Source organism: Chiloscyllium plagiosum, chromosome 8 (genome assembly GCF_004010195.1).
Source record: "Chiloscyllium plagiosum isolate BGI_BamShark_2017 chromosome 8, ASM401019v2, whole genome shotgun sequence".
NCBI classification, from domain to species: domain Eukaryota; kingdom Metazoa; phylum Chordata; class Chondrichthyes; order Orectolobiformes; family Hemiscylliidae; genus Chiloscyllium; species Chiloscyllium plagiosum.
This window is the reverse complement of record NC_057717.1, coordinates 94713395-94726085: the sequence shown is the minus strand read 5'-3', so window position 1 is coordinate 94726085 and position 12691 is coordinate 94713395. Positions and strand designations below refer to the sequence as shown.

Genomic DNA, 12691 nt, shown 5'->3' with positions numbered 1-12691 from the left:
AACTTGATTGAGTTTTTTGAAGAAGTAACAAAGAGGATTGATGAAGGCAGAGCGGTCAATGTGATCTATATGGACTTCAGTAAGGCATTCGACAAGGTTCCTCATGGGAGACTGATTAGCAAGGTTAGATCTCATGGAATAAAGGGAGAACTAGCCATTTGGATACAGAACTGGCTCCAAGGTAGGAGACAGAGGGTGGTGGTGGAGGGTTGTTTTTCAGACTGGAGGCCTGTGACCAGTGGAGTGCCACAAGGATCTGTGCTGGGTCCTCTACTTTTTGCCATTTACATAAATGATTTGGATGCGAGCATAAAAGGTACAGTTAGTAAGTTTGTAGATGACACCAAAATTGGAGGTGTAGTGGACAGTGAAGAGGGATACCTCAGATTACAACAGGATCTTGACCAGGTGGGACAATGGGCTGAGAAATGGCAGATCGGTGCTGGGTCCACTACTTTTTGTCATTTATATAAATGACTTGGATATGAGCATAGGAGGTATAGTTAGTAAGTTTGCAGATACACCAAAATTGGAGGTGTAGTGGACAGCGAAGAAGGTTAGCTCAGATTACAACGGGAGCTTGATCAGATGGGCGAAGGGACTGAGGAGTGGCAGATGGAGTTTAATTTAGATAAATGCAAGGTGCTGCATTTTGGGAAAGCAAATCTTAGCAATACTGATACACTTAATGGTAAGATCCTGGGGAGTGTTACTGAACAAAGAGACCTTGGAGTGCAGGTTCATAGCTCCTAGAAAATGGAGTCACCGGTAGATAGGATAGTGAAGAAGGCGTTTGGTCTGCTTTCCTTTATTGGCCAGAGCATTGAGTATAGGAGTTGGGAGGTCATGTTGCGGCTGTACAGGACATTGGTTAGGCCACTTTTGGAATATTGCATACAATTCTGGTCTTCCTATCAGAAGTTGGAGGATTTGAGCTTTGTGGGGAGGCTGAATTGGCTGGGGCAGTTTTCCCTGGAGCTTTGAAGGCTGAGGAGTGACCTCTTAGAGTTTTATAAAATCATGAGGGGCATGGATAGGATAAATAGACAAAGTCTTTTCCCTGGGGTGGTGGAGTCCAGAACTAGAGGGCATAGGTTTAGGGTGAGAGGGGAAAGATATAAAAGAGACCTCAGGGGCAACTTTTTCATGCAGTGGGTGGCGCATGTATGGAATGAGCTGCCAGAGGAAGTGGTGGAGGCTGGTACAATTGCATTATTTAATAGACATCTGGATGGGTATATGAATAAGAAGGGTCTAGAGGGATATAACCAAATGCTGGCAAATGGGACTAGATTAGGTTGGGATGTCTGGTCGGCATGGACAAGTTGGACTGAAGGGTCTGTTTCTGTGCTGTACATCTCTATGACTGTGTGTCTCTATGACTCTCAGTCTGCAGGTAGGGTCAATACAACTGCGCCGCAAACAGGCCCATGAGTCTTTCTTTATTTGAATTCAATTGAGACCTCAGTTCATAACTTCCATTGGCACATAATTGTATGCAACTGGTGAACAATTGGTGCAAAGGACTAGATTTTGGTGAATTCATCTGATATACCAGACTTACATGTGTACTAAAATATGGATAACATTAGTTAAAACCCCAGCTTTCTTCTTGGACTGGGATTGTACCTGACTTTAGTTTCAGCATGCAAAAAGCAGGCTTGCTGAGTATTTTACTCAGCCTGTCAGGCAAAGGTGCCTGGGTTCACTTGGAATTTGCAAACTTCCTTCCAACGAGATCTTTTTTCTCAGTAGTCATTTGATGATAGACAGTGGACATTCCCATGTATAAATGTCATTGTTATATTAAAGGAAAAAGTAGAGCAGGAGTAAGAGGAATTAGGAGAGGCTTTCCTATCTCTGCAGCCTCTGTTGCCCAACCCTCAAATACATTTATGTTCCTCAGATTCTAGCCTCTTAATCATTTATGAGTTCAAAGGCTACATCATCACCTTCTGCTGCCAGGGCAGCAGGCTCTGGAATATCATATACATCAGCTTTTCCACCTTTCTTCATTATTTCCATTAGATCATAAAAATATAGAAACATGAGAGGACTGTTCCATCCTTTGAACCTCTTCCACCATTCAATAAGAGCAGGGATGATTTTGTTTAAATCACTTTCCTGCCTGTCTCCCAAAAGTTTGGGTTTCCTGTTACTCAAAAATCGAACTCTGCTGTCAGTATGTTCAATGGTCCGACCTCTATTGCTCTCTGTGATGCAGAATTGCAAAGTTTAATAACTCTTTGACTGAAAAGGTCTCCTTGTCATTGTCTGAATTCGAAACCCCTTATTCTGGAACTAAACTCCTGAGTTCTAGATTCCCCCATGAGCATTCACACTGTCAATCCCCTCAGAATGTAATGTGTTGCAATAAGATCCCCTCTCGTTCTTTTAAATTCCAATGAATCTAAGCGCCACTGTGCTTAACCTTTCCTCATAAGGTAACCACTTTCTCCCAGGAATCAGCTGAGTGAACATTCTTTGAATTACTTCTGATGGAAGTATATACCTTTCATAATATTTTAATTTAAATAATGCTCAGATGCATTCACACAAATGGGCATATTACTGTGGCAAGACTTTTCTATTTTTATGCTTCATCCCCTTTGATGTTAAGGTTAACATCTTATTTACCTTGTTAATTAGTTGCTGAATCTTCTTGCGAATGTAACATGAGATTTGAACACGTTCCAAAGAACATGAGACATTAATTCTTTATTCCAGTGGCATCAAGTCACAACAAAAATTAAGGGAAATTAAGGTTAATCGAGGAAGTATTTACATGGAATGAAGTCACAGCAGTGGGATTGATGCTGAGCTACATTCTGGAAAGTGTTTAGGAAGCCTTTCAGTTGAAAGGTAACAAAGTAATGGTAATTTGCAATAAGGACAAGACAGGAGATTGGCTCCAGGTAACAGAAGTGGTGCTGAATGGGCTGAATTACCTCCTTTGGCACTGTCAAAGTTCTGTGATTCTATGAAAATGCTTACTATGGCTGTTTCTTTTATTTCAAATTGCGACTCACTGCTGTTGTGATATCTTTCAGCAAATAGTAAGAGAAAGGATCGTACCCTAATTTATTGAGGCAGATAATTGGCAGTTACAGGCAGAAGGGGTGGAAAGCAGAAACAGGGAAGGGGAGCAAGTGAGAGGAAAGGAAGGTTCCAAGACAATCATAGTGAAGGGGTGTGGGAGAAGGAAGACAGAAAACAAAAAACAATTGAGGAAGAAGGAGGAGAAGATGGTTCAGAGAGAAAGGGAATGAGAGAAAATGAAAATAAGAAGAGAAAACAACAGACCCATTAGTTCAAGAAGCCTTTTTCTTTCTATACTTAGGCCATTGCAAACTTTACAAATGGTCTCCTCAGTAGGAATTCACGGCTACAGAACATGGCGACTAGCCAGCAGTTAAATGTAGCAGCAACCATCTTGGATCTCTTGGAGAATATGGCAATGGCTGTTGCTTTGACTTTGCCCAGTGGGGAAACAAAGTCAATCTCAGAAGACTCTTTCGGTAAAATATTACTCAGTACAAATGCTAAACCTTGAGATGTCAAATTGATACAGAGGGCATCTTTTAGCAAAAGGAAAGGTTGTTTATTTCTGGTTTTATGGTCAGCACTATCTAAGCCAATTGGCACTTTACTGAAAGAAATGTGTCAATTAAAATGGTGACATCCGATTAAAAATTTCAAACAATATTTCATAAAATTGTTTTGACGAACATGTAGAAACATTATTGTCCATGATGCTGTGTTATAGGGTTGAGCAAGTTCCTAAATTATATTTGATTATTGCATTTTCACAGAAACAGGGCTAAGAAAATTGATATCAATTTAGGTTCCTGTTTCTGTGCATGAGGCCAGAGGATATAGAAACAGAATTAGGCCATTCCTGCCTTCTCCCTGTAACCTTTTGTTACGGACCAGACCAGACCCCCTTAAAACATTTCAAGAAAGTAGCCAGGAGCGAAACTTTGCTCGTTGTTTTAAGCAGGTGTATTGCGGATATTCCAGGAGTGATGCAGATGGCCCAACCACTTAGTTTTAAACAAGCAGAGTTAATTTGCAAGATTACCAAATGAAACATAAACAAAAGAGAACAGAATATAGAATAACTGAACTGATCTGAAAACCCAACAGACTATTCCAACTTAATGATGCTATTCCAACTGCTTGCAACAATCTCCATTAACACCCCTTGGCACAAAAAGTAAAATCAGATACAGGGTCTTACAGGAGAGAGAGAAATGGCAGAGAGATTCAGCATGGGACACCTTCTATCTATCAGTTTCTTGGACCAGCAGCCTCGAAACTGAGTGACTGCTTTTCCAGAGTAGCCTGACTGCTAAAACCCAAACCAAACCAAACTGGCTACTCCCCTTTCATTGTACAAGTGTTTTTTTGTAAACTTAAAAGCCTTTTGCCTGAGGCAGTATCTGTTAGGTATAATCAAAATAGCCATAAAACCAATCCAAGCCAGACTTCTCGGCAACTCTGCATTTATGACAGCTCTGAGAAAAAAAAGGACACATAACCTTGTTAATGGAACAGCATCATCACACTTTGATCTCCTTACTATTCTAGAATTTATCTATGTCTGACTTAAAGATACTCAATGGCTTCACCTCCATAGCCATCTGTGTCAGGGATGTAAGCAGGTTCACCACTCTATGGCTGAAGAAATTCCTCCTCATCTCAGTTTTAAAAGGTCATCCTTTCAGTACGAGGCTGTGCCCTTAGGTCCAAGTATCTCCTACTGGTGAAAATAGCTTCTCCATGCTTACTCCATAGAATCATATACATATAACCCCTACAGTGTGGAAACAGGCCATTCAGCCCAACAAGTGCACACCAATCCTCTGAAGAGCATCTGAACCACACTCAACCCTCACCCTTTCCCTGTAACCCTGCTTTTTCCATGATTAATGCACCTGACCTACACATCCCTAAAGAACACGGGGCAATTTAGAATGGCCAATTCACTTAACTTGCACATCTTTGAATTATGGGAGGAAACCAAAGCACCTGACGGAAACCCACACAGATACGGGGAGAATGTGCAAACTCCATACAGATAATGCCCAAGGGTGGAATCAAATCCAGGTCCCTGGCGCTGCGAAGCAGCAATGCTAACCACTGAGCCACCATGCCACCCACTCTATCTTAGGCTGTCAGGATTCAGGAAGTTTCAATGATCTCATCCCTCATCCTTTCAAATTCACCAGTGTCAATTGTTGGGAAAGTGATGGTGTGTGAATATTGTTTGAGAACGGGTTTCTATCTCCTGTGCTGTGCTGTGCTCAGCATTTGCACTGTTTCTTCTGGGTCTCAGTGGCTGCAGAGGCTTTGACACAGGATTGAGGAGGACGATCCCACAATAGTAATGAGGAAGCATTACACTGCCAGAGACTTTCATTTCAAACATGAAGTGAAGATTCCTTGAGGTTGTTAAGCAACTGCTGCCCAATTGCAGAATCACATTGAGCAATAGATGTTTTGTTGTGGGTTTTGCAAATGTAAGCTGTTTGGGTGAGGTCTATATCATCAAGAGGAGGAACATCCTGTTTGATTCAATCAGCTACTTGCTGAGATGTGTAGGCTATATGCCAAATTCTGCACTGACATTGAAATTCAAACATAACATTGCTCAGTTGGCTGCTGGGTGGAATTTAGATCAGAGTGGTGCTGGAAAGCACAGCAGGTCAGACAGCATCCGAGGAGCTGGAAAATCGATGTTTCGGGCAAAAGCCCTTCATCACGATTAGAGGCAGGAAGCCTCCAGAGTGCTGGGTGGAGTGTAAGGAGTGTGCTAATAGTGATGCCAATAACCATTGTAAGATAGTGAGTTGGCCTTGCAACGCAACTCATTTAGTTGCACGAGAAGCAACATACATTGGACAGTGATACGTTCCCCACAAACAAAAGAATATGTTCGATAACAAACACAGAGAGTGCTGGAGAAACTCAGTAGGTTTGACAGCATTTTGTGAAGCGAGAAAGAGTTTATGCTTCGAATCTGATATGATTCTCCTTCAGAAGTCATGAGCTTACTGTCTCAGGCTGAGTGGGCAAAATGCAGAATGACAATGCAGGGAGGCGATGAGTATCTAGGTAGGCTCAGAATGAATCATCAAGTAGCATCATGTAAATCTGTGAGAGAGAAAGAGGCATGGGGTTTCCAAAGGCACTGCATCCTTCACTAGGACTTATCTTAACTTTTAGCTGGGAGGATCCAGGTGTTTGGTAATCAAAATATGCCAGACGACTTGGCAAGAATCGAGATCCAGAATAACACCATGGAGATAAACTGGAGAACGGTCATGGGAGCAAAGAACTCTGGTAAAAGATTAGTTTCTTTTGCAGCCAAATTTAAACTGTGTGTTTAAAATAGTTTCTCCTCTCTTCCTTCTTTCCCTTCAATCCCTCTCTCTCTCTCTCTCTCTTTCAACGGTCATGGGAGCAAAGAACTCTGGTAAAAGATTAGTTTCTTTTGCAGCCAAATTTGTATTTTCCAACACTGTGTGTTTAAAATAGTTTCTCCTCTCTTCCTTCTTTCCCTTCAATCCCTCTCTCTCTCTCTCTCTCTTTCCTTCCATTACATTCATTAATTTCTCCCTTTCCATGCTGGCATTATTAGGATCAGGGAGTTTGTCTTATGAGAGAAACCTGAGGAGATAGGTCAATCCTCATCGGAGGACAGAAGAATGAGCGGTGATAATTCTGAAACATGTAAGGACTTGACTGGACAGACTGATTCCCCTTGTAGGGAAATCGAGAACTAAAGATAATGTCATCATTGTCCTACCAGACCACAGGCTAACTGTTTATTAGAAAGAGGTGACAGGTGCTGTTTTAAATTGTGAGTCATCACACCTTAGAGAAGGGGAGAGATTGAGAAGGAATGACATTCGTGATAACCTCAGTTAATGCAGAAATTAAACCCACATTGTTGACATTACTCTGCATTCAACCAACTGCGGGATGCATTGGCCTGGTGGTATTATTGCTGGGTTGTTAATCCAGAGACCCAGGTAATGTTCTGTGGACCCGAGCACAATCTTGCCCTGACAAACGGTAGAATTTGACTCCAATAAAAATTTGGAATTAAGAGTCTGGTGGTGACCTGAATCCATTGTTGGAAAAACCCATCTGGTTCACTAATGTCCTACAAGGAAGAAAACTGCCCTCCTTCCCTGGTCTGGTCTTCATGTTACTCCAGTCCCACAGCAATGTGTTGTTGATTCTTAAATGTCCTTGGGCAATGAGAGATAGGCAATAAATGAAGACGTGGACAGCGATACCCTCAATCTGGAAATGAATAAAATAAACTGGGCAAACTAACCCCATGCATCTAGAACTAGGGGCCGCAGGTCTCCCATTGAGAAGGGAGTGGATGAGGTGTCTCAGCTCTCAGATGGTCATTAGTTTTTGGATTTCCCTGCTTCAATGAAAAGTGGAGGTGGGTCATTACTTAAGGACAGAGGTTTGATTGTTAAAGGTCATTGGGGGATGGGGAGGAGACAGGCTGGAAAGTGGAGTTAAGGTCACAATTAGGTTAGCTGCAAATCTATTGACTGAGAGATATGCTTCAATGGTCTATTCCTGCTTAATAAGACGATGAGAAATAGGAGCAGACATTAGGCCATTCAGCCCATTGAGTCTGCTCTGCCATTCCATCATGGCTGATAGGTTTCTCAACCCCATTCTCCTGCTTTCTCCCCATAACTCTTGATCTCCTTGATACTCAAGAACCTAGCTATCTCAGTCTTAAATATGCTCAATGACCTGGCCTCCACAGCCTTCTGTGGCAATGAACTCCATAGATTCTGGCCGAAGAAGTTTCTCCTTATCTCCTTCTAAAGGGACTTCCCTTTACTCTAAGGATATGCTGTAGGACACACCTCAGTGAGAGGTACAGGATTAAATATGCGTAATTTTGCTGTGAGTGTTGTATCTCCAGAAATAGCCTCTCCTACCAATGGAAACATCTTCCCAACATCTACTTTGTCCATGCCATTCAGTATTCTGTAAGTTTTAATTAGATCCCCCCTCATTCTTGTAAACTTTATCAAGTATAAATCCAAAATCCCCAAACATTCCTCATGTGCTCCAAGTTGTGCATTTGGCTTCAAAATTATTTCTTGGCCTTGAAAACCAATGAGAATTCTTTTGTGGAGGCCAATCAGAGCCAATACCATTGCACTGTGGGTGGTTCAGCTGCTTGGGGCTGAGGTGGGGTGAGGACTAAAGAAGTGTGAAAGGTTGTTAGTGGTCAGGGATTTGCTAGTGAGGGAGCACACACTTTGCGGCTGGAGACAGGATTCCAGATGACACATCTTCTCCTGAGTGCCTGGGTCAAAGATGTCATGAAATGGCTGAAAGGAATTCTGAAGGAAGGATGATTCGCCAAAGATCATGATCCACATCAGGACCAATGGCATCGGAAGAAAAAAAAATGAGTCATGCAAACAGACTTTAGGGGGCTAGGTAGGAAAGTGTAAAGCAAGACTTAAAGATAGTAATCTCTGGGTTCTTCCCAATGGCACACAGTTACCCCATGAGTATAAGAATTGAAGGATCAAGCAGATGATTGCATGGCTGGAGAACTGATGGAGGAGGGAGGGTTTTAGATTCCTGAGGCATGGAGACTGTTTCTGGGAGGGGTCTGCTAATGCTTTTAATGGTGAATTTAAATTAGATTGGCAAGGAGATGGGATCCTGACAAGTAGCTCAGAGGGGAGAGAGAAGGGGATGAATGAACAGTTAAAATATTACTGGGTGAGTCTGGAAGGTCGAGGAATCTGACTGCTTAGGAAAGGACAGACAATAACGAAAAGAGTTCAGCAAGGCCAAGTGGAATATATTTTGATGCAAGGAGACTGAGGAATAAGACAGACACATTGAGGGCACAGACAGGCAGGTGGGAGTTTGATATCATGCTATAACTTCATTGAAGGATGGACAGGATTGGCAGCTCAATGTTTCTTGTTATTGGGCATTTTGATGAGACAGAGAAGGATAGAAGAGGAAGGGGGTTGCAATATTTATCAAGGAATCAGCGATATCAGTGGGGAGGGATTATATTGTGGAAGGATCATCAAATAAGGTTTTTGGCTAGAAGTAAAAAGCAGCACAAGGGAAACACAATGTTAGTGTGTCAGTGAGACTTACAGGATTAAATATGTGTAATTTAGCTGTTAGTATTGTATCTCCAGAAGTAGGTCATCATTAGTCTGTATCTCCCTCTATGTGGAAGCTCTGTCATGTTCAGAGAGAGAGCTCCTATTGTAAAGGCAGTTCCCAACTGGGGACTCATCCAGTTTCACTCACTATGAATGAAGTCTGTCTCTGAGTAATTTAATCTTTATATTTGTGCATAATGTGTATAAAACTAGCAGTCACTTCAACACACAAAGTCCCATTTGTAATATTCTACAACTTGTCAGTAAGTGATAAGTTCATCACAGCAGTGAAATTGTAGGTTCTTAGTTTATAAATATCACACGAATTGATATTTACTAAATGTAGGTTACCTACTCATTATCTCATTGGTGTTTGTTGAAATTTCTGCATATATTGGCTGACATGACTCCAATGACTGTACTTCAAAAGTATTTAATTGGCTGCAGAGTGTTTTTGGAAATCCTGATATCATGAAAGATGCTGTCTAAATTAAAGTCCACATATATGCTTGTGAGCTCTTGCGGCAATAAGTCAATACTGGTCAAAATTTTCCCACCTCTTCTCATGCAGTACAAACTGTTGTTTCCTCTGAGATTTGGTATTCTTGCAATTCTGTCCTGATGAGTGCAAGGCAGAAAGCTATTTCTACTTTTTCAGCCATATCCAGCTTCTGTGCTGCTGAGCAACTCATACATTTTTTGCAATGTTTAAAAATTGCCTTGCTTTAATATTTGGAACAATTCTACAATCCATCATTGGAATGGACACAATGAGCTGTGGAATTGGACTTATAGCTAGATCAACTGCTGTTGCCAAATTATTTCAGATGACTGAACACTCACCAAAGCCCAAATCGCTTTGCTCCCCCAGACTTTGCTGCAGTCTCCTTCTTTGTTTTCGGCGACATGGAATCCATTTTGAACAGCGAGATCCGTAAAGATGGCATCAAGCAGTTGGAGGCAACTGAAGGAACAGGCTGGTTAAACTCCAAAGTGGTAACAGCCAGAATCAGTAACAAAGCAGCCAGCCACGACCTGACAGAAATGGTCAATTTTCCACTGAAACTCAACCAGGTTTGTAAGGGTGACTTTCAGGCTTGTCATGCAACAAGAACTGCAATGCCAAAGATGAAGGATAGGACAGCAGAGAGAGCTCTTTTATCTATATCTAACCCAGTGCTGTTCCTTTCCTGGGAGTTTTTGAATGGGACAGCATGGAGGGAGTGTTACTCTGTATCTTGCTGCCCCTGTCCTGGGAGTGTTTGATGGGAACAGTATCGTGGGAGATTTACTCCATATCTAACCCCAAGCACTGTCCCTGTAATTTTTGATGGGGACAGCGTAGAGGCAGCTTTACTCTTATCTAATCCTGTGCTGTTCCTATCCTGGTAGTGTTTGAAGGGACTTCATTTTTTGTTTACTTTTAGTTTGAAAGAGTATAGGGCATTTTATTTTCTGTTCAAAAGAATATAAAAATCTTCATGCTGTATCTAAACCCATGCTGTACCTGTCCAGGAGTGTTTGATGGGGAATGTGCAGAGGCAGCTTTACTTTCAGTTTAATAGAATGGAGGGAGATATGCTCTGTATCTAACCCCATGCTGACCACATCCTGGGATGTTTTATGGCGCAGTGTGGAGAAAGATTTACTCTGTATCCATCCCTACACTGTGCCTGTCTGGAAGGTTTTTGATGGGGACAGTGCAGAGGGAGATTTTGCTCGTGTTGCTTCCATAATGGTATGAAATGTATTCTTGCATCTTAACTTCCTATCTCGAGGGGGTTACTGTATATTCATTGTCTGACTGCTTTCTGTATGGCTGCAGTTCAGAGAGGTGGGAATATTTAAATCTGTGGCAGGTGCAGGCTGCTTAACAAGGTTTGTTCCTTCATGCAGGATACCAAAGATCACAAGAAGGCCGACTGCGTTTATTTGAAGATAACAGAACGAGGACGTTTCTGGTCCTCTGAGGGCTGCTTCCCTATTAGTTCCAATGGAAGCTACGTAATATGCCAATGTAACCATCTGACGAGCTTTGCTATTTTAATGTCTCCAATTGAGATAGAGGTAAACCATTGTTCAAATTCCACTCAGAGGGAAGTAAACCCAGGGACAGGGGAAACAGGAAAGTGTAACAGTCAGAAACCAGAGATCAAGAGAATCAACCAATCAGGAATCAAACACACAAGAATGAGATGAGATGAAACTGGTGAGGCAGAAGAACACCAAAGGGGTACAGGGAGCAGGAAAGTGACTCCATTAGCGAATACTGAGTGATATAGAGAGTGAGCCGACAGAGTCCTGAAATGCCGCATAGTGAGCCAGACTGTGATTTCAGAGAGTGACCACTGAGACTCCAGAGTGACTCAGACTGAAACCTCAATATGACCCCAAAGAGTGACCACTGACACCCCAGGGTGATTCAGAGTCTGACCCCAAAGAATGACCCCAGGCATTGACCCCCTTGGAGTGAACTGAGAAAGTGGCCCCTCGACAGCCCGCAGAACAATGAATTCAGATGTGAAAGATCACATGGTGTTATTTTGAAGGAAAACAGTGGAGTTAACCCAACATCAATATTTATCCCAGAAGCAACATCACTGGTTATTACTAGAATCACTGATAATTAATAGATGAACAAAGTGTGAAACAGGTTATGGTACAGTAGTAATGACCCTGCCCTGAGTCAAGAGACCTAATTTGAAATCTCACCGACCCCAGAGGTGTATAATAACACCACTGAACAGGTTAATTAAAATACTATGGATGCTGGATATCTGAACTCAAAACAGAGATTGCTAGAGAAACTCAGCAGGTCTGGTGAACTCTGGAGACACAGAAACAGAGTTAACATTTCAATTCCAGTATGACTCTTCTTTCAGAATTGATTGTCATTGTTTTACATGAGTGAAAGTTTCCAGAGGACCACGAAGTTAATTAAAAGAGATGACTGGCAATGAGTGTAACCTGGGGATGACCATGTCCCAGGCAAGGAGTGAGCTTGAGGAGGCAGGGTCTTCATAGTGATCTCAGCAGTTTTGGCAATTGAACCTGTGTACCCCAGAAATTAATACCCTGACTGGCATTAGCTACAGCTCACAGTGCCACCCAATCTGTCACAGTCCCTGGTACAAATCATGTGGCAGAGATCAGACTGAGCATAAATATGATGTTGTTTTATGTTAAGATTCAATAGGAGGAACTGGTTACTGTAAAAAGTGCTTAGTGAGATATCTAATCCATTGATTCTAATATTCAAAGATTGCTGCATTTTGGGAAAGATCCATTTGAATTTAAGTTAAAAAGTGTGGCGCTGGAAAAGCGCAGCAGGTCAGGCAGCATCCAAGTCGACGTTTCGGGCATAATCCCTTCTTCAGGAATGAGGAAGGTGTGCCAAGCAGGCTAAGATAAAAGGTAGGGAGGAGGGACTTGGGGGAGGGGCGTTGGGAATGCGATAGGTGGAAGGAGGTTAAGGTGAGGGTGATAGGCCGGAGAGTTGGTGG

The 12691-nt window shown here is 42.2% G+C and overlaps 1 protein-coding gene across 1 annotated transcript in view; it reads left to right on the top strand.

Moving 5' to 3' along the window:
- Window positions 1-3394: 3394 nt before the first annotated feature.
- LOC122552359 overlaps window positions 3395-12691 on the top strand; it is a 35096-nt gene continuing 25799 nt past the window's right edge. The window contains exons 1-4 of the mRNA XM_043695109.1: window positions 3395-3518; window positions 6229-6345; window positions 10060-10262; window positions 11085-11255. Coding sequence (XP_043551044.1) covers window positions 3395-3518; window positions 6229-6345; window positions 10060-10262; window positions 11085-11255 — 615 coding nt within the window. The remainder of the gene's footprint in view (window positions 3519-6228; window positions 6346-10059; window positions 10263-11084; window positions 11256-12691) is intronic.